We start from the raw sequence: 24,746 nt of genomic DNA on the forward strand, positions 1-24,746 counted from the left end.
TTACACAATTTTTATTACGCTATGAAGCATATGTAACAATTAAATTAAAATTCACAAAAAACAATCAAAATAATAAACAATTATTAATAAAAAAATTAAAAATTAATACTAAAAAAACAATTAATAACCGTAAAAAATAAGCTAACAATAAATAACTAGCAAAAAAAATCAACAATCCTGCTTAAACTAACATCTTAAAACCTAATATAAGATATTGGTCATCTAATCTGCAACAACAGAAGTCACACTGATGTTACTTTAAGTTGAATTACGTGTATAACTGAGACATCGCAAAATGTATTATTTTTCATAGTAAATAAAGAGTTTAGAGTCGATAGTATTTAGTATTATTATTTTCCCAATAATCACGAAGTCAAAATTATTTGATGGCACGTCTATGACCTCATTAAACAATTTTTTAGAGAAAATGGCACGTTGGTGTATAAAGGTTCGCCACCCCTGGTGTAGACGATATTTTAATTTTCATAATCAGACGCAAAAACGTTATTTTTCTAAAACAAACATACCTTTTTTAATGGAGTCGAGTTTCTGACCCTCAAAATACAGGGGGTCGCCGCAATTTTCCGCAATATAAAAATAAATTAATAAGATTGTGCTAGTTGAAATTTTTACTGTGCAAATAAACTTTAATAATAAGTGTATTAATCCACTCAATTTTTTTTTCATTCCTTGTTGAAGTTATTAACTTTTATTTCTTAATGGTGCATTACACAAATATAGTAAAAATGTTAGCAATATATAGTGATGCGTTTTTTTTTCTCTTTTTGCTGCAATTGATCCTATTTACTTTAAAATCAGCCTAAAAAAACTCATTAAATATTATATATACATTACATATTACAGTTACATTCTAATCCGTACTAGCTGTGCTTCACAATGCTCCTGCTTAAACATCTTTCGAAAATTGTGCTGGATCTTTTTATCAGAAATGTTCATTAAAACTCTAAGGTTTGTTAAAAATACTAATAAGAGTACATTTGGTTGCAAAAGTTTGTAAATTGATTATTATAATTTAAAGCAGTTTAAAATTATTGTTCTTAACTCTTCTAAAGTTTACTTCTGTTCCCCCTGCAAACGATTTTCAAATTATAACATGTAATGTACCCAAGAAAAAATATCACCCAGAATAACCTCCGTTTTAATTATCGGATTCGTTTGCCCATGTGAATGGTTCCTGGGAAGTGACCTCAAATATACTAATTATTTTGTGCTAACTATTAATTAACGAAATCGGACACAAAAACGCACTTTCTCTAAATAATCATATTTTTTTTACTTATTTGTGTTCTTAACCTTCATTATATGGGCTGTAGCTGCAATCTGGGAAATATGGTTCTCATAGTTTGGTCAGGAGAGCGTTCCAAAGTTCAGAGACTTTAATGTTAATTTCACTTTTTGCGTTTTTAGTCATATCTTTGAAACTAATTAAGCAATTCAAAAATAATTACACCCACTCATAAAACCCGTTTACCAAAAGTTAATTTCAAGCAAAAAGTAATTTTAAATGAGTATTTAATATTTTTTTTTATTATTTAATTTGTTTGTGAATGAAAAAATTTTGAATTATAAGTTATAGATGTTCTTTAAAAACCATATTTATCTACATATTTTTCCAATAAAAATATAAAATTACAACTGCTTTTACTTAGTAGAATCCGAGAAAAATTATTTTTAAAAAAATAATTTGGCGACAACGAAGAAATATTTAAAAAGGACAGTTAAATGTGGTTAGCTTAAAAAGAACTTGACTTACACACGAGTAGCGTAAAGTTTTTTTTTTCGCTAATAACAGATTGCTAATCCATTTTCTTTATTACAAAATACGATGTTTCTTTTTAGTTGTCTAAAAATTTTCGTAGTTTTGTAAAGCTGTGATTTGAATAATACATTTTATGGAATAAAAACCATTTTATTCGATGAATGTCTAGTTTTGTAAAAGCATGTTTCTGATAGAACGTGATTATGCATCAGCTTTTCTCAATTTTGTTTATTAGTTTATTCCTTCAATAATTGAGACAATTTCAATACTATACATCCGCATGCATAGATTTGGAATAATATATTTATTAATTTCTTCAATATTTGTGGAATAATTATTAATACGAATACGTAGTCAACATTTTTTAACACCTTAAAATTTCTCTACTATCTTACTAACTATATATGTGGAATAAAGGGGGTGAACAGAGGGTTTCAAGAAATAAAGAAGACGTGCTAAACTTAATAAGATGTTGTATTAACAAAAATAAGTAAATAAGCTACAATTTCCACTGGCTTCCTTCTCGTGCCAGTTATTCCAACTATATGGTGTAAAAGTAAAGGAAGAGTAAATGTAGAGGTAAGTGTCCTTGATGTCACGTGATAGGATGAATGCTTCGTAGATCGGATCTGTATACCACACGACCATCCTGCTCTTCACCGACCGCGGTGACCACTATCTCACTGTTAGACATGTTTGTTCCAAAGACATTTTCTGAAATTACAGAAGAGAAAAAAAAGAACAGTACAAAAGCAAATATTTCAAAACAATTAGCTATAAGAAACAAAAAAATTATTAGTTTTTTTTTCAGTCTATATGGTTCCTCAATTTCCCTAGATCTTCATATGGTCTGCATCAGTAGAAGTCATATTAGGACCATCGTGAATTCCAAGTTTTCTGACATTGTATCTATTGTTGTTGTTCACCTTAGTAACTTCATAAGGTCCGTAGAATTTTGGTCTCAACTTGAGTCCTGTACCGAACTGCGTTCGTTGAATGGCAACGACATCACCTTTCTCATACTTGTGAGCTTTCTTCCGCTTTTTGTCATATGTTCGCCTGTTTTCCTCTTGAATCTTACAAATGTTGGCTTTAGCGTTGTCACGAATTTCTTGTCTGCTACACATAATGGTGTTTTCATGTTGTTTGTGGTCACTCTAGTCGATAGCTCTAAGTTTATTTCGTAAATAAGAAGAACACTGGTCTTCAATGGACTGTAGTACTTTATTTTTCAAGACACACGGACTACGTCCGCCATTTATGAAGTTCTCAAGGTATATATAAATCTTTCACAAAAAAGGGTGGCGCGGCAGTCGCACATGCGCGAACATGCCGCCCGGCATTGCAATGTTTCAACATTCAATTAATATGTAATTTAACAAAGCACAATTTGCATTATTTAAAAAATCTTTACAAAGCATTTAGATGATAATTAGTAACACTGATACAAACAAGAAAAAAAAATTAATGATACTTTACACTGCAACCGATCTTCACATACAACAAATATTCAATTCAAAATAAAATTAAACATTAGAATATTTTTATGATACAGGTAACAAGCATATTTTAGAAATAGACCTCTTAAGGGTCCCGTGCTGGGTTTTCACTTCTACAACTCTGATTTTCTTATCAGTGCCGTAAAACACTTTAATTATTCTGCCCATTAACCATTTATTAGCTGGTAAATTATCCTCAATAATTAAGACTAGACTACCGATTTTGACATTGTCCTTTTCGAATCTCCATTTGCCACGTTGCTGCAGTTCACTTAGGTAGCTTCGTTGCCACTTTCTCCAAATTAATTGTACTAATTTGGTTATTCTTTGCCTCCTGGATAACCTATTTTCCTTTAAATTTGTCAAGTCCGGTTCAATTATGGCGTTCATTGTTCTCCCTATCAGGAAATGCGCAGGAGTTAAAACTTCTAAGTCGGTTTCATCCGCGGATAGTGGAGTTATCGGTTTACTATTCAAAATGCTTTCAATTTGAGTGGCTATAGTATGCAATTCTTCGTAAGTTAAAGAGGCATTACCTACAGCTCTTTTAAAATGGTATTTAAACGACTTAATTGCTGCCTCCAAGAGACCACCAAAGTTGGGAGCTCTAGGCGGGATAAAACTCCACTCTATGCCTTCAGCGGATAGATAGTTAGCCAATTTTTCATCAGGATTTTTGAACAAATTTAAACATTTTTTTAACTCCTTGTTAGCGCCAACGAAATTCGTCGCGTTGTCTGAAAACAGTTTGGCACATTTGCCTCTACGCGCGATGAATCTCTTCAACGTGGCAATTAGAGACTCGGATGTCAAATCTGAAACTATCTCTATATGCACTGCTCTAGATACAAAACATATGAATAAGCAAATATACACCTTTAGAGAAATTGCTTTTCTTTGATGTTTACATTTAATGAAAAACGGACCAGTTAGGTCAACACCAGAGCAGTTGAATGCAAAATCTGGCACAACTCTTTCTCTAGGTAGATTTCCCATTATTTGCGTAGCAGCAATGGGTTTATTTTTAACACAAACAACACAATTGTGAGTAATTCTTCTACATAGAGAACGGCCACACAAGGGCCAAATTTTTTCTCTTACACAGTTTAATAAACCATTTGGACCAATATGCAAATATTTAAGATGATATGTCGAAATAATAACAGAAGTTAAAGGACTATTTTTAGGGAGTATTGCAGGATGTTTTTTAAGAAAATTCAATTCAGTGTTACCTAATCGTCCTCCAACTCTTAAAACTTCATTTGAATCTAAAAGAGGGTTCAAATTTCTTATCTTACTCGTAGGAGACACCTTCCCGTGCAGTTTGAGACTCCGAATTTCTGATCCAAATTCCTCGTTCTGTATTATTCTCAACAGGAACTGCTCGGAGGCGTTGATCTCCTCATTGCTCAGAGGTCCTGAAGCTCCTTCAGTAGGATTTCTGCAATTCTTAGAAAACCTAAAAATATAACTTAATACACGCACTATAGTAAAATAATTGTTACTCAAGCCAATTAGTTCATACAAAAAATTGTTGGACGTTAATGTAAAGGCTTTTAAGGGACCTTCAATGTCTAAGCTTGAAGGCTCTTTAAGTTCACTTTGGAAGACGCTCAGTTCTTGCGACACAGGAAAGTTTTGGTTAGGATACTCATTGTCATAAAGGAAATTAGGGCCTTTCCACCATAAATTTGTCTCTAAAAGATTCACAGGGTCCAATCCTCGGGATATCAAGTCCGCGGGATTCATCTCGGATGGCACATGATTCCATTGGGACTTTAGCGTCAGTTCTTGTATAAGTGCAATTCTATTTTTCACGAATGTCTTAAGACTCGTTGGCTCCTTTTGAATCCATGCTAGCACAATCATGGAATCAGACCAAAGGTAAACTTTGTCTGTTTGCAATTTTAATGCGGAAAGTATCTTTTTCATTAACTTGGACAACAAGACTGCAGCACAAAGTTCCAGTCTGGGGATACTTAGGGCTTTAAGTGGGGCAACTCTAGATTTGCTAGCAACTAATTTCACATTTATGTCACCTGCAGAGTTGAAAGACTTGCAGTAAACGACCGCTCCATAGTAACTCTCCGATGCATCAGCAAATCCATGAAATTCGATTGTTTTAGACTGTTCTATTGTAATGCACCTATCAACCTTAATGTTGTTCACATCTTTCAACGTGGAAATAAATTCGCTCCACTCCTGAGATTCTGCAGCAGGAAGTGGATCACCCCAGTCAATGTTCAATTTCCACAATTTCTGCATAAATATTTTGGCCTTGGCTATGACAGGGCCGGCTATCCCTAGGGGGTCAAAAAGTTTTGCAATGGTGGACAGAACTGACCGCTTGGTAAAAGTGCTGTTCTCATCCACTGATATTTTGAAGGTATAGCAGTCCTCTGATGGTCGCCAAATGACTCCTAAAGTTTTTGTTTCATCGGCGCTCGAAAAGTCATAATCGTTTTTACTTGGTGAAAGTTCCGGATGGCTAGCAGACCATTTATGTAGACTCATACCGGCTTTATCGAGAATTGAAATCAGTTGCCGCCGTGTTTCCTTCGCTTCATCCAGAGAGGGTGCTGAATACAACACATCATCCATATAGAAGTTGTCACTTAGAAGAGGAGCTGCCAAAGGAAAATTTATCCCCTCGTCAAGAGATAGCTGATTCAAACACCTTGTTGCTAAAAAAGTAGCATTCACGGTGCCGTACGTGATAGTTCTCAATTCATAAGCTTTTGTTGGGCCATTCGCATGATCCTTCCAAAGGATTCTTTGAAGACAATGCTGCTTAGGGTTCACCAAAATCATTCTGTACATCATCTTTATATCCACTTGAAACGCGTATGTGTGCCTTCGAAAGCTAGTCATTATGCTAAATAAGTCTTCCTGTATCACCCCACCATTATACTGGATAGCGTTAAATGAGGTAGCATTATGCGTCAAGCTAGAAGCGTTGAATACTACGCGAAGCTTCGTAGTACTCTTCTCGGGACGATACACGCCATGGTGTGGCATATAATAGGAACTTTCCGGTTCTCCTTCATCTTTAACTTCACTCATGTGACCAAGCTTCTCGTATTCATCAAGAAAGTTTTTGTAAAGTCTCAAATGTTCTTGGTCCTTTGATAACCGATGCCACAGAGAATTCAGCCGTTTAAGAGCAATATCCCTTGACTCGCCTAAACACGAGGGTTCTTCCTTAAGGGGTATAGTTACTACGTATCTACCTTCTTTATTACGGAAATGTGTTTGCTCAAAATGTTCCTCGCAAAAGGTCGTTTCTTTACTTTTCGTTAACCCTACGTCTAAATTTTCAACTTCCCAAAAACTCTTTAATGTTTTGTTTAAATCATCCTCTAAAATTAATCCGCAATGCACATTGGTTGTATGCGAATCAATTAAACTACCACTCGCTACGTATCCGAAAACGGTATTTTGTAGAATTAATTTTGATTCGTGTAAATATATTTGTCCCGACCGTAATAATTCATAGAATATCTCTGCGCCTAACAATACGTCAATTTTATCAGGAATGAAAAAGGTTTCGTCAGCTAATCTAACATTAACTGCTGCATTAAGAAATTTCGACGGCGTAAAATCAATTATTTTTTCAACTACTAAAAAGGTTAATTCCTTTTCAAAACTCTTATCTTTATTTGAAATCGAAGTCCTAACACACCTATTTATATTCATCGTTGAATCATTCAAACAAGAAATTTGTGTGTTCATTTTTTCGTGAGGCAAATTAAGATTTTGTAAACAATTGCGATTAATCAAACATGATTGGGAGCCTGAATCTAGCAAGCACCTAACTTCCTGCCATAAGGAATTTTTATCCTTAATAAAACACTTAGCCGTGCTCAAAAGAACAGTTTTCGTGTTTAACTTATTTTTTTCATAACTGGTGGCGACTACAGACGTATTTCCATTGGCGCCGTCTTGGGAGGAAGGGGGGAGGGAATATTCAAAACTCAACTGTGATTCCTGGTTAACAATAGCCGGCGATTTATTATTTCTGTTTACTCTTGGAAAGTGGATCATTTTATTACGAGGTTTACCGCAAAAGCAATCCTTAAATTTGCACGTTTGAACGGAACATTTGGCGGATAAGCATTTAAAACATAATTTATTACTCTTGACTACTTCTAATCTTTCATTAATTGACATATTTTTAAATTTCGAACACATATACAAGGCATGCTCATTAGATTTACAAATGACACATTTAGGATAGTTTATTTCGGATAAAAACACATTAGAAATATTTTTATTAGAACGGAAGTCTCGATTCCTTTGGGAATGGTAATTTATAGTATCTAGTTTTGATTTAACCTTGGAAGAAAGATAAATATCGCACTCTCTTCCTAGCTCTTGTGGTTTGAAAAATGATTCTCCCTGCCTTACTGCAATATGAGTCATTAATTCTCGGTCAAGTAGACCAAACATCTTATCCGAAATAATTAAATCGCATAATGTTTTAAAATCGCTAACCTTGCGTAATTGGCAATAGTATTCGAATGCTGCACTCAATCGTGAAGCAAACTGAAGATAACTTTCATGAGGCATTTTTTGCATTTTGTTAAAATTATTAATACATTCTCGAGGTGTTGGTTGAAATTCCTTCAACACGATTTCTTTAAGTTTATCGTAATCTGCTAATTCTTGTTCACTTATATAAATCATTAAATTTTTCGCTTTTTCACCTAACAAATTTAGCAGTATTTCGGATTTTAATTCTTCGGGCACATTTTTCGTTTTAAACGCTTTCTCGAGGGATTGGAAAAACAAATTAAATGCTTCAGGTTTAGAGGGAACGGATATGGTAAGGGTTTTTATACTTTTTATTAAATCTTCAAGACGGTGCGGCGGCTCTAGCTCGCTAATAGTTTCCGATTTCGAAGAATTGTGCGATTCTTTTCGCGCATTAGATAATTCAATTTCTTTCTCTAACTGAGCGAGTTTAATTTTTTCTAACTCTAGTTTTGTTTGGTTATCTTTCTCTAACTGAGCTAATTTAGCTTTTTCTAACTCATAATTGTTTTTCTTTTCCTCAAGAATATTATCAATCAAACTCTGAACGAAATCACTATCGTTTTTATAAATCTCACTATTTTCAATTAGCTTCTTTATATCAATAACTCTTGCCCCTTCTTCAACTTTTAAACTTAACTCGTCTGCGACGACTTTTAATTCGTCTTTTTTTAGTTTATTAAGGGACATTTTTTAAACACACAAAAATAACTCAATGTAAATAGACAAACTGAATAACTCAAAGTAAATTTTGCACAGTGAATGAAACAAGGGAAATTGCTCTTACCTCAGAATTTCGGCTTCTTTTTTATTGTCTCTCACTAAAAATTTCACTCAAAGATAATATAAATTCCATTGTTAAATAACACGAGCATTGTACACATAGTTCGTTCGTTTCGGTATGCACTTTAAATGATTTCCATAAATCACTAATTCGCTTCCGGGTGACTGGACCACATGTTTGTGGTCACTCTAGTCGATAGCTCTAAGTTTATTTCGTAAATAAGAAGAACACTGGTCTTCAATGGACTGTAGTACTTTATTTTTCAAGACACACGGACTACGTCCGCCATTTATGAAGTTCTCAAGGTATATATAAATCTTTCACAAAAAAGGGTGGCGCGGCAGTCGCACATGCGCGAACACATGTTCTTCCTTCAATATTTCCAAAAGCTTGTCATCTTGTTTTTGTTTCATTTTAATGCCAGTGAGTAATTCGAACGGTGTGTATTTGGTACTTCTAGATGTAGTAGAGTTTAATGTTCTTTGTACTAATGGTACGTATTTATACCATTTCTTTGGCTCATTTATGGATAGTTTTGCTAAAATGGGAATGAGTGTCTCGTGAAGCCTTTCAATCATTCCGTTTCCTCGTGGGATTCCAGTTGTGATGGTAGATGAGTAATGTTTTCTTTTGCACAATAGTCACTAAATTCTTTTGAAGTAAACGTGGCACCTTTATCACTAATCAGTCTATTAGGATTTCCAAAATTTGTTTGTTGTTGGTTTAATTTCTGAATGGCATCGAATGATGATGTAGATTTTACAGGATGGAGCCATACGTATTTTGTGAATGCATCTACCACAGAAAAAATATGGTTGTAGTTTTTATTGGTGGAATGCATTGGACCGATAAAGTCAATGTGATATGTGTCTAATGGAGTATCACCTTTTGGAATTGGGTTTAATAAACCCTCTGCTTTTCCCTTTTTCCTAAAATACACTTAACACAACTTCTAATTACATTTTCTACGCACTGTCTGATGTTTGGGAAAAAATATTTATCTTTAACAAGATTTTCTGTTTTGTTTACCCCATAATGACCTAATTCATGAGCATTTTTTACAATTTCTATTTGCATGGTCTTAGGGACCACTAATAAATTTCTATCATTAACAATTTTGTAAAGAATATCATTTCGCACAAAGTAATTTTCAGTTTTACAACAGTTAATTAATTCCTTAATTGTTGATATAAATTCGTCATCTTTTTGGGCTGTTGAAATTTTAGGTGTTATTTCAGGGGTTTCAATAATCATTATTGGATATCGGCTTAATGCATCAACGTGGCGCAAGTGTGTCCCTGAACGATGAATTATTTCGTATTCAAATTGTTCTAGAAATAATGCCCAACGAGCTATTTTAGGAATAATTTCTTTTTTCCCATAGTTTTTTGGAATGCCGAACAATCGGTAACAATTTTGAATTTTTTTCCTAATAAATAAATGCGAAATTTTTGTAAAGCTGTTATGATAGCTAAGACCTCTCACTCGTAACTGGAATATTTTTCTTCCTGTACAGAGGTTTTCCGACTCATGTAATCAACTGGGTGGAGTTTTCCATCATCTCCCTCTTGCAATAGGATTGCTCCTTCACCAAGTTTAGATGCATCTGTCTGCAATTCAGTTCTAGCACCCTGTCTAAACAAATTGAGAACCGGGTTTGTTGATAATTTTTCTTTCAATTTTTGAAAAGCGATTCTGGTCCAAAAATAAAATTAGTTTCTTTACGCAATAAGTCGCTTAAATGGTTTTGCAATATATGCATATCCTTGAATAAATTTACGGAAATAACTTGTAAGGCCTAAGAAGCTCTGAATTTGTTTAATATTCTTAGGTTCAGGAAAATTTGTAACTGCTTTCGTTTTTTCCATTGAAGGTGTGATAGTTTCGTTTTCGATTATGTGTCCCAAAAAATTAACTTAAGTTTTTAGAAATTGACATTTTTCGAAATTTATCTCTAAGCCATATTCTGACGCTATCTTAAACTTTTTTGTTAAACGCTCTAAACCTTCAATTTCATCCTTCGCTATTACGTCTATATCGTCCATGTATATTACCATAATGCCTTCATTAATAAGATCACCGAATATGTGATTAATGAATCGTTGAAATTCGGCTGGACTATTGGCTAAACCGAAGGGCACTTTGGCAAATTACTGACCATACTGACCATTGGTGGTGACAAATGATGTGTATTTTTGACTATCTTCATTTATTTGTAAGTGAAAAAATGCGTTTTTAAGATCCAGTAGAGAATGAATTTTTGCCTCGCTTATACTATCTAAGACAGGAAGGTGGAATCTATCCTTAATTGTCTTTTTGTTTAACTTACGATAATCCATGCAAAGTAGCATAGTACCATTTTTCTTCTTACACAAAACAATAGGGGAAGCAAAATCTGAATTACTAGGTTTAATAATACCTTTTGATAACCATTCCTTTATTTGGGAATCGACTATTTGTTTTTCAACATATGGTAATCGACGAGGTTTACAATAAATAGGAGTATCGTCTGTTAAAATTATATTCATTTCTAAATTACTTGTTTTCACTTTGTGAGGCTTATAGTTTTGAATAAGATTAAATACACCCTGTTTAACATGCTCATTTTTTATATGATTTAAGTGCGAAGTATTTATATCATTTATATTCAATTGAAAACAATTAAAAATATCATGAAATTCAAATAAAAAGTTGTTATCATCATGCAAAGTATTACATAATAAAGAACTATCCAAAGACAAGGAATCATTTAAACACAGATCGTTTTTCTTGTTCAAAAGTAAACATTGAGATTGAGAATTTTCCTTTTGCAATAAATCTCCTGCATAAGCATTTTGATCATTTATTTTTTTATTCGAAGTGTTCGAAGTTGTTTTGAATTTAACATCTGGCGAATCTGAAATTTGACACTCGAAAAGAAGAGCTTTTACTTGAGGGATTATGACGCAATTCATACAAAGTTTATCGGTTACTGCGAACGGGATGCATAATTCACGTTTAATGATGTTTTGACTTGGGAGTGAAATTGTAAGAGAATAAGTTTTCGCTTTAAATATCTCTCCGAAACAACTTTTTAATTCAATTGAACTTTCTGGGATACGATCTTTCAAATTTACATATTTGCTATTTATAACACAAATGCGTGAACCCGAATCTACTAAACAGTTAATTTTTCGTTCATTAACGTTTAATTCAATAAATTCTAAATTATTTACACATTGTTCGTTGATAGAGTTTTTACTTTCGATTTGATTAATCTGATTTGCATTAATTTGTGAAGGATTAGTTTGGTTTTGAGTTTCTTTAAACTTCCTGTTGCAATTTTTTGCGAAATGTGAATCTGCACCGCAAATGTAGCATTTTTTAGTGTCTGGCAATTTATCTGTTCGTTTAAAAGTGTTTGCCCTACATTTTTCTTGATGAGTGTTTTTAGGAGAATAAAAGTGCTCCTATATCGATGTTGATTTTCTGTGTGGTTGAATGTTGACTGCTGTTCATTTTGCGATTTTCTTTTTGCCGTAAAGTAAATATCGCATTCTTGTGCTAATTCGAGAGGCTTGAACCAACCATTAGCCTGTCTTACGCCAATATGGGCGGATGTGTCTCTGTCTAGTGTTTCATAGATTTTATCCGAAATGATTAAGTCACATAATGTTTTAAAGTCATTTACTTCTCTCAGACGTAAATAATACTCAAAAGTTGAACGAATTCGTGTTGCAAATGGAATGTGTGATTCATCAAAATTTTTTCTTTGGTGGCGAAAATTAAATAGACACTGTTGAGGGGTTATTTGGTTTTCTCTTAAGATTAATGATTTAAGTTTTTCGTAATTTTTTAATTCCTCTTTTTCCACGTATAAAAGCGCTTTGTTTGCTTTTTCTTGCAAAATTGCTATGAGAATTTCGGATTTAAGTTCATCTTTTACGTTTTTGGTTTTGAATGCTCGCTCCAAAGAATTAAAGAATAAGCTAAGATTTTCAGGATTTCTCGGAACAGTTACTGTTAAGGTTCGTATACTTTTATTAAGTGATTCTAAATCTTGATGCGAATTTGTTAAATCAGAACTGCTGTTTACGCTCATATCCCGCTCATTTTGACTAAGTGATTGAAGTTGAATTTCTTTTTCTATTCTAGCTAGTTTTACTTTTTCTAGTTCTAAATTAAGTTGTTGCATTTTTAATTCTTCGTCAGCTATTAATTTCCTTGCGTTTATAATTTCGTCTAATAGTTCCTTTACTGTGTTCGGGTCTTTTTTATATTCGTCTGAATTTTCAATTATAGTTTTTAGTTCGGTTACTGTAGCGTTAGAAGGAGTGGGAATATTTAGTTCTTGGGTTAATGTTATTAAATCTGTTTTTGTTGATTTGTACATTTTGAAGTTCACAAAAAGAAGAAAAAAAATAAAGAGTCACCTACTTCAAAGGTTTCTTTGCAGATAAAATTTTTGGTATCCGGTAACACTGGTGCAACTCACAATTCAGGCATGAACTCTGTATCAGTTGACGATATGCGGTAGTTTCAGTAGTTTCAAGCAACTTCGATGGTGATTCTAGTACTTTCCAGCAACTTCGATGACGATTCTAGTTGTTTCCGGCAATTTCCACAGCAAATCTAGCTGTTTCCAGGAACTTCACAGCGTTTCTAGCAGTTGTAGTTTTTCATTCAAGTCAGCCCTGCGCGGCACTTGAAAATGGATTCGTTGTCACAGTTTTTGGTCCACAGTTTTTATTTTCGAAGTTTGGTTACGCAATGCTCAGCGTATTTTTTTTTGTTAGCAAGTAATTTTTTTGTGATTATCGTCCTACGCGACGTAATCGACGTTGTTGAATGGATTAATTTTGGCCCTCCGTGGCTCAAATAGTTTTTAATAGCTCAACCTTGACTCGTTGGCTATAATCGTTGAAAAAATGAAAAGTTATTGCTCAATAAGTAAATGTAGAGGTAAGTGTCCTTGATATCATCACGTGATAGGATGAATGCTTCGTAGATCGGATCTGTATTCCACATATATATATATATATATATATATATATATATATATATATATATATATATATATATATATATATATAAAACCTCCAAAACCAGTTTTTTTATATATGTATATAACCTCCAGACCCCCAAAAATGTTCAGAAAGAACACTGATGTATTTTAAATTTATTTTCCATCATTCTCTACAGTAGAATTGCTTTTCAAAAAGTTAAATTGCCTCCTTTGATTACGATTTGCAATTGAAAAAGATTTCTCCTTTCTTGTGTACTACGATTTAAGTATAAGCTAATTGTGTGAAAGAAAAAAGAAACTTTTACGAGAAATATTTCTTAAATTTTGTTTATATCACTGTGATTATTTGGGTAAAAGAAATGACAGAGATTTATTTGTATTCAAAACTTAATTACATTCAGTATTTTTGTCTGATCAGTTATCGATTATGAATATCAAATAGTCTAAAAGATACGAGTTACTATATATATATATATATATATATATATATATATATATATATATATATATATATATAATCAGACGTAGCCGAGAGGTGGAAATAAGCAGGTTTCAGGCACCAGGCTATACCTGAATATCATTTATTGAGACACATTCCTAAAGAGCTAGCATTCAAGTCACAAAATCGTTGTGCTCCTCATTAAAAATTAGGGAAAATCTTCCGAAGTAAATTAGTTGAATGTTTCATTTTAGGGAATAAAGGAAATCATTGTAATTGGTCTATGGGAATATAGTTTTCTCACGAGTTAGCAAAGGGAAAAATGTCAAAGTCAATTAATGCATACTTGAACTAAAAATAGATTAAAAGACAGCATGATGTGAATTTTAAAGTGTGAGAAAGAGAGTTTTGTTTTCAATAGAAAATTAAGAGAGATTTACAGAAAAGGAAAAACAGAAAAAGATTGGTTGAAGCTTTTTATGTTAAATATATACAGTAAATATTGTTTTTCTCTGAATTTAATAACTATTTTATTTAACTTGTTTTTGCAACAACTTTATTTTTCTTATAGAGCATTTTTTTTCGATTTTAGATATGACAGCCTAAATGACAGACTTGCGCCAGCTTTTAGATTATTCTAGACTTTCTTCTAAGCTTGTTCTAACGCCATAGGAAGCTGGCAGCTCACCACTATCTCGATCAACAGCTCCAGAAAGGTCTACAGGCACAAAAAAGCGAGCGTTTAGGAGTTTCGATACACCTTCTCCAACTGACACCAACAAAAACGATGTTAAAGTTGACGCAAATGTTACCGAATGATGATTATGATGAAATTTGTTTGTCGTCGGCTGAAATATCCATTATGAGAAAGATTCTAACGACTCATCTGTTAGTTTCATCCCATGAAGCTGAAATTTTGCAAAAGAACGGCGACTCTGCTGTGTACTCGGTGAAATTTTACGCTCCATCTGCCACAAAATCTGTTAAAAATAGCCATTAATGCTCCTTCCAAGAGTCAAGAAAAAACTCTTGCATCTTTGCTAGCTGATCCCCCAGTCAACATAATCGCACAGGTTAAACTACAGTTTTCGTTTTGTCTATCTCTATTTTATAACCGTAATTGAACAGGCGACCCAATTTTCGGTTTTACAACTAATGTTCAACTACATAACCTTGTAATTTTGAAACAAATCCAGAAGACAAGGGAACTAACTCCTGGATCAAGAAATTGCCTTCATGGAGGACTTTTTGGAGGAAGTAGACCGCATTTGCCTGACGTGGAGGGGAAGACCACGCCATGGTTAACTTGACGGCAAGGAGACTCTAACCTATGATCCGTCTACCACTGAGTATATTTCACGTCAGCACTGTGGTCGGTGCAAGCCAGATGCGGAATTCGTATCAACAAGCAATCGCCGGAATTCGAGCCCAGTTAACCTCAGTGGAAGGCGAACGCTTTATCCCCTGAACCATCGCGGCTCTTTTGTCTAGTAAAGTAAGAACAGATCAGGGCTTGCATCACCTACATATTAGTTTGCCCTGCAGATTGGCAAGGTGGCAAAAAATGGCGCAATTTATCAAAGGGATTGAATTCCAAAGGGCTATTAGAGGCGAGAGCTTGACAAGAGGTTCTACAATAAAAGAGAATTTTGTGATCTATCTCTATTTTATAACCGTAATTGAACAGGCGACCCAATTTTCGGTTTTACAACTAATGTTCAACTACATAACCTTGAAATTTTGAAACAAATCCAGAAGACAAGGGAACTAACTCCTGGATCAAGAAATTGCCTTCATGGAGGACTTTTTGGAGGAAGTAGACCGCATTTGCCTGACGTGGAGGGGAAGACCACGCCATGGTTAACTTGACGGCAAGGAGACTCTAACCTATGATCCGTCTACCACTGAGTATATTTCACGTCAGCACTGTGGTCGGTGCAAGCCAGATGCGGAATTCGTATCAACAAGCAATCGCCGGAATTCGAGCCCAGTTAACCTCAGTGGAAGGCGAACGCTTTATCCCCTGAACCATCGCGGCTCTTTTGTCTAGTAAAGTAAGAACAGATCAGGGCTTGCATCACCTACATATTAGTTTGCCCTGCAGATTGGCAAGGTGGCAAAAAATGGCGCAATTTATCAAAGGGATTGAATTCCAAAGGGCTATTAGAGGCGAGAGCTTGACAAGAGGTTCTACAATAAAAGAGAATTTTGTGATCTATCTCTATTTTATAACCGTAATTGAACAGGCGACCCAATTTTCGGTTTTACAACTAATGTTCAACTACATAACCTTGTAATTTTGAAACAAATCCAGAAGACAAGGGAACTAACTCCTGGATCAAGAAATTGCCTTCATGGAGGACTTTTTGGAGGAAGTAGACCGCATTTGCCTGACGTGGAGGGGAAGACCACGCCATGGTTAACTTGACGGCAAGGAGACTCTAACCTATGATCCGTCTACCACTGAGTATATTTCACGTCAGCACTGTGGTCGGTGCAAGCCAGATGCGGAATTCGTATCAACAAGCAATCGCCGGAATTCGAGCCCAGTTAACCTCAGTGGAAGGCGAACGCTTTATCCCCTGAACCATCGCGGCTCTTTTGTCTAGTAAAGTAAGAACAGATCAGGGCTTGCATCACCTACATATTAGTTTGCCCTGCAGATTGGCAAGGTGGCAAAAAATGGCGCAATTTATCAAAGGGATTGAATTCCAAAGGGCTATTAGAGGCGAGAGCTTGACAAGAGGTTCTACAATAAAAGAGAATTTTGTGATCGGAACGCGTGGAAAAGTGTTTCATTGAACTAGATGAGAGCGATACTTCGATTTGGATAAGTTGAGAATTTTTGTTTTGGATGAAGCTGATGTCATGATTTCGACTTAGAGGCATCATGATCAATGTTTGCGTAATCACCGCAAGGTGTCTAATAGTTGTCAAATGATGCTGTTCTCCGTCACTTACTCGCCTGATGTGTTTTGCAGAAATGATTATAACTGAACTCATAATGTTGCAGCTGAACATTGGAGGCCAGAAAATGTCAAGCAGTTCTATATTATGTGTCACACCATCGAAGGCAAATATCCAGAATTGTCCAATATCTGTGGTTCCATATCAATCGGTCAGGCCATTATATTTTGCCGTACAAAAAGACCTGCAGCTTCGGTTGGAGCCCGACTGACTGCTGATGGACATTCCGTTGGTTATTTATCTGGAGAATTAGAGCAAATCAATGACTGGATGCCCTGACTCGTTTCAGAGAAGGGAAGGTACGTGACCTTTGTTTTTATCATTGTTACATTATAAATTTTTTTTCCTTATTTGCTGGTAAGACAGTGGAAGTTGACCTGGTAACTTTCGTAACCGCCACTTTATGTCTCAAAAACACAAAAAATTAAGGAAAACATTGAGGCATGCTTGGATTTTATACAGCTTCCGAACTACATGAAATTAAAAAAAATGGTAATTGCAATTTTAGAAGTAAAAATATTAAATTTAGAAGCAGTGTCAACTTTATTTGTTAATGAGAACCTGTCCAATATTGATTAATATTGAGTTTACGAAAGCTTTATTTTTTTTAGTGTGTATATTCGTATGTCAGCTAAGCACTTTTATGATTTTAGAAATAAATTGAATGCTTCAAATGACCAACCTGTTTTTGAAATAATCCATTTAATATATTTTAAAAGCTTGAAAAACAGTTTGTGGAAAGACGCTGAATTGATACCCGTTTAATTTTTACCATTTTATAACTTTTTCATTCAGCTGCAAATAAAAATTTTGAAAACTTCACTTCCACGTTAGTGGAGCACCATAGTATAAAAAGAATTATGATTTCTAGCTCATAAATATGGAATTGATATTAAGATAACTATGTATTTCATGTTGCATTTATAAAAATAAGATAGTCTTAAATACTATCTAGTATTTTTACGATTGCTTTAAATTGAATTACACATTAGTGGAGCAGCATAGTATTATAACGATTATGATTTCTAGCTCATTATATGAAAATGATATTAAGCTGTAAATGAATTCCATGGAGCATCTCTAAAGGGATAATAAGGGGGTAAAAGGGGCATAGAATTAAATACTATCTAGTATTTTTACTATTTTGTTTCAGTTGAATCTATTGACCAATATTATAAAAGTTATTTATGTTTTATGTATAAAAGTACAGTTTTTTATTTATATCTATTAACGTATCTAACATAGCTAAATAGGCAAGTAAGATGTCGTTACCTATGCATATTATTACGCTAAATCGAATGAGAATAAGACCAAGCTGCCTGTTTTAATAGTTTAGCAGTTCGAAAATTGATTAAAGTTTTAAATGCAGAAAGTACAATTTTTCGACTTAGACTTACAACTCTTTATGCAACTGACATTGCTATCTAGACAAGTGAGGCATTATTTCAAATTTAAATTTTTGAGAAGAAATTAAGGTTTGCGTGAAATGTAAAAAATGCGTGAAATGTAAAAAAAAAAAAAATTATATAAAAGAAGGTTTTCCTGAATTCAATGTCATATTTACTTATTATTGTAAAATTTAAGAATTTAATTATTGGTATAAGATGATTTAATTAAAAATTACAGGATATAATTTAGGACAAATTTATTGCAACATATACTATATAAATTCAATTGTATTAATAACTAGAAGAAAAAAATGTGTTGCATTAGGAGAAATTGTTTTATGTACCCTATTATTTTTCTTATAGGCTTTAAGCGTATTTTACATTTTAAATAACTCAAGAATCAGTGTGAAAAGTAAAACATTTGCTAACAAGTGTATTTTCAATTTTGAATTATTGTTTTTTTATTTCAATCTTAAAAACAATATTACATCTCTTTTCTTTTACACCAGACAAACCTTACAGGGCTCCTCAAAATATCTTAAATAAAAGAAAGAAATTACTATCATAATAAAATTTTATCAACACATTATTAGACTAAAATAGATTAAATACTTTTAATTTGAAATCAGTTAAGCCTTCTGGTATCCCTCAGAACCTTATTTTAAGTTTGATAGATATTTTGATTATTGTTCTATGATTATTCTATACGACTAATGAAAGAATGGAGGTATAATTGGTTTTATAGTTTTTATGATTAAACTGAAATATCTTTTAAAAAATAACTGGTATCTTTAAATGAAGACTATTGAAAATGAAACTATATTGAAAAATTGGTAATTTAAACTTGCATACTTACTTACATTGTAGAAAAGTAAAGGATCAATAGATAAATGTAAAGTATAAATAAAAATTAAAGTATCAATAGTTAACTTTGAATAATAATGAACTAAATGTTATGCAAATCATCATACACCAAACAAAAGAGATGAATGTAGAAACAGATAGGGGTTGAAAAAGGATTAACTTAGCACAGATCGGTGGTTCAAATTAATTAACAAAACACATTATTTTAAAAACAAAACAAACTTTAATAGATTATGATATGAAGATACCAAGATAGTCAGTATTATAAGGGCTGACATTTCCCCTTCAACATTCGTCTAATCAAATCAAAATTATAAATAATGACACACAAAGAAAAATATGTAATTAAATTAACAGAAGAGCGCCATCTCGTGGCATTCCGCGACACTCCCCACCAAATTTAAGTAATTTAAATTTACAAATTAGTAAACAATTTACCAGACTTGACATTTCAGCTTCTCTGGAATGAAATCTACTAAATATAAAATAAACATTAATAAAAAAAATACAACATAAGAAATAATTACTAAGAGATATTAAAAGTTTTACACACACAATTTTTTTTTCAATTAGTTATTAATTTCCATATTATATAAAAGCTGAATAGGCCTTCTAATAATTCCAGTTCGAGTTTTTATTGAACAAGAACGGACCTTGCCATCTCTACCATGAAACACTTCAGTTATTCTGCCCAATGACCACATGTCTCTAGGATAAAGTTCCTCTTGAATTAGCACTATGTCATTAGGTTTAAACACTTTTACATTCGAGACCTTTTGGCTCGTGTTAGCTGATCTTAAATTTAGCAACTAACATTTTCGCCAACATTTCCAAAAATGATTCAACAGATTCTGTTGATGTTTAAATTTTTTCACAATTGATTCTCTCGATCCCAATAGAAATTCTGGTAGGAGGGAGGGATAGCAAGCGTTTACCTACTAAAAAATCATCTGGAGTGAGTGGAGATGGTTCTGAGGGGTCACTATATAAATAAGTGATGGGTCTGGAATTTATCATGGCTTCAATCTCGACAAACACTATTTCGAGTTCGACGAGAGAGAGCGATGATCGACCAACAATTTTACTGAGAGTAATTTTGATAGTTTTTATCATCCTCTCCCAGAATCCTCCCCACCATGCTCCTCGCTCAACAATAAATTTCCATTGAATGTTGTAAGCAAAAAATAAGTTTTTAACAGAAGGATCTGAAATACATTTCCACAATTTTTGAAGTTCAATATCTGCTCGTTTGAATGACTTTCCATTATCGGAATATATTGTGGAACATAATCCTCGACGAGATATAAATCGTCGAAAGGCTAACAGGAATGATTCTGTGTTCAGGGAATGTACAAGTTTTAAATGTACAGCGCGTGTGACGGCACAGGTGAACAAAAGCAAATAATGTTTATTCTTGTTTTCGTTGGAAAAAAAGGGACCTGCATAGTCACATCCCGTTATAGCAAACGGTCTTTGATGAGACAAATCTGAAATTTCTTTATGAAAATAGTTCATTTGAGTATTTTTTACCCAATACTTTTCAGCAGTCTTTAATTCAAAAGCAGTCAATGGTCCATGATATTTTTCAGACGAAGGATTGGAATTATGGACAAATCTGTGCACCCATGCTGTTATACGATAGACTTTACTTAACTCGCTATATTTATTTAAATCAAGTAATTGGTGAGAGTTCTGCAAATTTTCATCACCTGTAGCAGTTTGAAACACATTGAGATGTTTTCTAATTTCATTGTTTACCAATTGTTTGTCAGGCACAACAATTGACCCTTTGGGCCACGATATTTCATTCTCGAGAAGCCAACTTGGCCCGTTTTGCCACAACGAACTGTTGAAATTTGTTTCCGCTCGTTCCCCTCTGGACAAAAGGTCAGCGGGGTTTTCACTGCCACTACAACGATGCCACTGATTGGGATTGCAAATGTTTTGAATTTCCTCTACGCGGGTTGCAACTAACGGCTTCCATACATTCGGAGATTTCCTAATCCAACATAACGTGATCATAGAGTCACACCAAAAACGTATGTTGTCACATAGCTTAAGGAGAATGGATTTAAGATACTTTGCCAATTTGGCTGCTACAACAGCTCCCATTAACTCCCATCTAGGAAGAGACAGCGATTTTAGAGGAGTGACCCTGCCTTCTGACATTATATAGCTAGTTTTAATTTCTCCAGTTTCATCTATATATCAAAAATAAGCTACGGCTCCGAACGGTCTGGGGGTGGCATCGCAAAATATGTGTGCAGTCAGTTGTGTATAATTGGTGCTCTGGAAGAATTTCCTCGGAAATTCAGGATTTTTCAAATATTTGGTTTCAGAGCACCACTCCATCCATCTTTTATTTAAATCAGGGGGAAGGATTGTATCCCAGTCTAAACCTAACAGCCAGGAGTCTTGTAGTATGATTTTAACTCAAACAATGAAAGGTTGTAAGTAGCCAACAGGATAAAATATTTTGGTTACAGTTCTTTACACAGTTCTTAACACAGTTCTTTTCGTATTACCTTCACTAATTTCAATTGATTCCTTCAGAGAATCGAAATTTAATTTGACTAAGTAATTTTTTGGATCCCATATCATGCCCAAAAATTTGGTTTCTTTATCAAAATCATCAGACCCCTTAATTTTTGCCATTATCCATTTCCATTATCCATCCATTATTTTGCCATTATCCATCCTTATTTAATTCCTCCGAATTTGTTTTCAATTTCCTTAAATTCATACCCGCATCCTCAAAAATATTTACTGCATCCACAGACAATCGGTATGCATCTTTTACAGTTTTTCCTCCATGATAAAGATCGTCTACATAAAGGGACGAATTAAGCATTTCAAAACACTCAGGTTTTTCCCTCTTATATTTTTTGATATGATATTTAATCGTAGCTGCTAAAATAAAGGGACTAATTACAGTACCGAATGGGGCCCTGCACATGCGCAGAATACTGTGAGATTCATTATTATCTTCAAACCAAAGAAACCTTAAGTAATCTCTATCCTCCTCAGCAATCCCAATTTTTTGAAAGGCCAAATCTTCACAGAAGCTCACCTCTGGTTCGCGAAATTTTAAAATTGCATCAAGAACTTTAGGGTTCAAATTTGGGCCAGTTTCGTTTTCATTCAAAGATTTATAATTTTCCTGTTTCGAGGAGCAATCGAAAACGATTCTGCATTGTGAAGTCTCACTTTTTTCGCGCAAAACTTCCCTGTGCGGCATGAAATACTGCGAAGCATTAATTTCACTTGTACATTTTTCAACTATATCTTCCCGCAACTGTTCTTCAACAATTTCCCGATATTTTTTCATGATTTCTGGCTTTTTTTGTAATCTTTGCTTTAAAAATTCAAAACGCCTACTAGCAACATTAAAATTATTTCCTAATTCCTCAGTATTAGATTTCCACAATAATTTACATTCGTATCGGCCGTTTACAAACCGTAAATCCTTTTCAAATAAGTCGATTAAATCACTTTCGCTTTGCTTACATTCATTATACTCCTCATTTATGCCCTTTGAGTCAAGTTCTCAAAACACGTGAAGATCATTTAATGTTGTGGTATTTCCCACGACTATCGATAAATGTTTTGATTTATTATATTTCTTTCCGAACCTACCAAGAGCCATCCAAACAAAGAATTTATGGCTTGCAGATGTCTGTTTATTCTCCGCCGAGAACTTAAAACTATATCCCAAAACTTATCGGCGCCAATTAATATTCCAACTCCAGTCATTTCTTCCTTGTTTACATTTAATTCAGCCGGCGACATACTTAAACTTTTCATTTTCTCAATTGCGTTGTGGGTAGGGCATTTTATTTGGCAAGCGGTTATCATATTAGTGACTAAGCATTCGACTTTTATTTTATTTTTTCCAGTTCTGTCTTTTAATTCTATTATGACTACAGGATAATCTATATTATATAAAACGCTAATACGTACGTATGTATCAATAAAACCGATGATATTTCTTTTCTCGCGCTGGCAACAGTTTTCATTTTTAATTTGTTGGATTCGGCGCGCAAGAGCACGTAGTGAGCATCATATGGCTAATCCATGTTATATAAAACGCTAATACGTTTTAATTGATAGGCTCGGCGCGCAAGAGTACGTAGTGAGCATCATATGTCTATCTATCTCCGATTGTCACCGAGAAAAAAACGGGTGGTTGGTTATGAGTACCGAAATAGTTCCTTTTCATTGGCAGAAATGAGAAGTGTTATGCTATTGCTATTTTATTTTGAATTGAGCGCTTTACTATTCCACGTTTTGTTATATTATCTTTACATCCGGCGTTCAGTGGCAGACTAGTATTTCATATTGTTTTACAACACATGGCTTTAGCCCTTTTGTGGGAAAGACTTTAAAACAAAACTTACAACAGTTACTTTTCTCAACAACTGAAATTTAGAATAGTGTGATTAAGAAAAATATGTGAACTGTTTGCAATTTCAAATTAATATTGAAATGTACAGGTTTAGAATTTTCTACAGTGAAAAGTTTTCGGAACTTCAGTGTTCAAAAAAGTGTACAAAAGCTAGACGTTAAGAACGTATCTAATGAGCGAGTAAAGCGAGCATCGGATTGCGAAGCAATCCGAAATGAACTGATAAAGCAGTTCCGGGGGTTGGCGAGCACCAGCGAGCAGGGGCGAAGCCTCCTAGTTCTTTATTATTGCTTTTAAAGCTCCAAACGCAAAAACTGACAACTTTTCATTTCGAATAGGTTTTAATTTTAAGGATTCCGCTAAGCTATCTAAAATGAAGCATTTTTCACTTCCTTGATCGAGAATTAGTCTCGTTACTTCAGTTTTGTTTTCATTACAAGCCAAAACTGTACACGTCTGTAGCAAAGTACTTTTTGAAACAGAGATATTACAATGAGAAATTAAAGCGTTAGAGTTGACATTTGATACTGACGGTTCATTATTTGAATGGGAAACAATTTATATATTTTCAGATACATTTAGTTCCGGACATTTTTTTTTCAAAATTTACTTTTTCTTCATTATATTTTAAGCAAACAGATTCATGATGATTTCTCCCATTACATTTAGCGCATGCATTTTTATCTCTACAAAATCTGCTAAAATGAAATTTTTTGAAACATTTAAAACAACGATTATTTTCTTTTAGTACGGCAATTTTTTCTACTGGTTTTTTATAGCATTTAATAGAGTCATGAGATTTATTGCAGAAGATGCATGACTGTCTCGTAACTGCAGTAAATGCACTCGCTGTGGGTGTATTTCTGTTATTGTATTTTTATTTACTGTTTTGGGATAACTTTGATTATAATTTCTTTCATTTCCTCCTCACGTTAAAGAAGTGCTTTCGCGACATTCAACTTCTTTTTTTAAGAACAGGAGGAATTTAGAGATATCGATATCCCCTTCATCTCTTTGTCTATTAAATTCCAAAATCAAATCGTGAGGCAAAATCTTTTGAAAAATAGCCATTAACAAATGTC

At 33.8% G+C, this 24,746-nt stretch overlaps 4 protein-coding genes across 4 annotated transcripts in view; 1 reads left to right on the top strand and 3 right to left on the bottom strand.

Annotated features, from left to right (window-relative positions):
* The window catches only part of LOC147816220 (histone deacetylase 9-like), a 222,705-nt gene that overhangs the window by 57,629 nt on the left and 140,330 nt on the right, over window positions 1-24,746 (top strand). The window contains exon 16 of the mRNA XM_087158396.1: window positions 14,633-17,306. The gene's annotated coding sequence lies outside the window, so the exon portion shown is untranslated. The remainder of the gene's footprint in view (window positions 1-14,632; window positions 17,307-24,746) is intronic.
* LOC147816222 (uncharacterized) lies at window positions 3,325-6,975 on the bottom strand. The gene is made up of 2 exons (XM_087156736.1): window positions 4,805-6,975; window positions 3,325-4,738 (listed from the first exon to the last, which is right to left on the bottom strand). The coding sequence occupies exons 1-2, from the start codon at window positions 6,973-6,975 to the stop codon at window positions 3,325-3,327; spliced, it is 3,585 nt and encodes a 1,194-aa protein (XP_087012862.1).
* Window positions 20,121-21,428, bottom strand: LOC147816223 (uncharacterized). The gene has a single exon (XM_087156737.1). The coding sequence runs from the start codon at window positions 21,426-21,428 to the stop codon at window positions 20,121-20,123; it is 1,308 nt and encodes a 435-aa protein (XP_087012863.1).
* LOC147816224 (uncharacterized) lies at window positions 21,949-22,587 on the bottom strand. The gene has a single exon (XM_087156738.1). It carries the CDS (start codon window positions 22,585-22,587, stop codon window positions 21,949-21,951), a length of 639 nt encoding a protein of 212 aa, XP_087012864.1.

This window comes from Parasteatoda tepidariorum, chromosome 2, assembly GCF_982258835.1.
Source record: "Parasteatoda tepidariorum strain Cologne lab strain chromosome 2, Ptep-v5.0, whole genome shotgun sequence".
NCBI classification, from domain to species: domain Eukaryota; kingdom Metazoa; phylum Arthropoda; class Arachnida; order Araneae; family Theridiidae; genus Parasteatoda; species Parasteatoda tepidariorum.